The sequence below is a fragment of the Corvus brachyrhynchos genome, unplaced genomic scaffold, assembly GCF_000691975.1.
Source record: "Corvus brachyrhynchos isolate BGI_N302 unplaced genomic scaffold, ASM69197v1 scaffold1005, whole genome shotgun sequence".
In the NCBI taxonomy this organism is placed as follows: domain Eukaryota; kingdom Metazoa; phylum Chordata; class Aves; order Passeriformes; family Corvidae; genus Corvus; species Corvus brachyrhynchos.
The window spans coordinates 152,052-152,441 of record NW_008238124.1 but is presented as its reverse complement, the minus strand read 5'-3'; the positions used below and the strand labels follow the sequence as shown (position 1 = coordinate 152,441).

Genomic DNA, 390 nt, shown 5'->3' with positions numbered 1-390 from the left:
TGCCTCCCCGGGCAGCCTGTGGAGAGAGGAGACAGCAGAAACACCATCAGTCACTGGTGTGATGAACGGGATCTGTGCTCAGCCAGTCAGCGACCCTCGTGAGGGGCCTGTCACCCCTGCAGGGTCCAGGCTCTGCCCCGCCTCGCAGGGAGGAGCATCCCCGTGAGTTTGGCAGAAGGGGGTTGTCACCAGCATCCAGCAGCTGCCTGCCCTAAGCGTGGCACTCCGGGCCGGGGCATCGCTGCCATCGCACACCGAGTGCCCCGACCCGGCAGTTTCGGCACCCGGTGAGGGCACGGCAGGACTCCGGATCCGGGCAGCGGAAGGGCTGAGCTGCCTCCCATCCATCAGGGAGCCTGGCAGCCGGGAACAGGGTGCGGTTATTGGTGC

The 390-nt window shown here is 66.9% G+C and overlaps 1 protein-coding gene across 1 annotated transcript in view; it reads right to left on the bottom strand.

The window, feature by feature from the left end:
• The window catches only part of LOC103615001 (exonuclease mut-7 homolog), a gene marked incomplete at its 5' end in the record, with an annotated part of 146,384 nt that overhangs the window by 250 nt on the left and 145,744 nt on the right, over window positions 1–390 (bottom strand). The window contains one exon of the mRNA XM_017733415.1: window positions 4–16. Within this exon, the coding sequence (XP_017588904.1) occupies window positions 4–16 (13 nt within the window). The remainder of the gene's footprint in view (window positions 1–3; window positions 17–390) is intronic.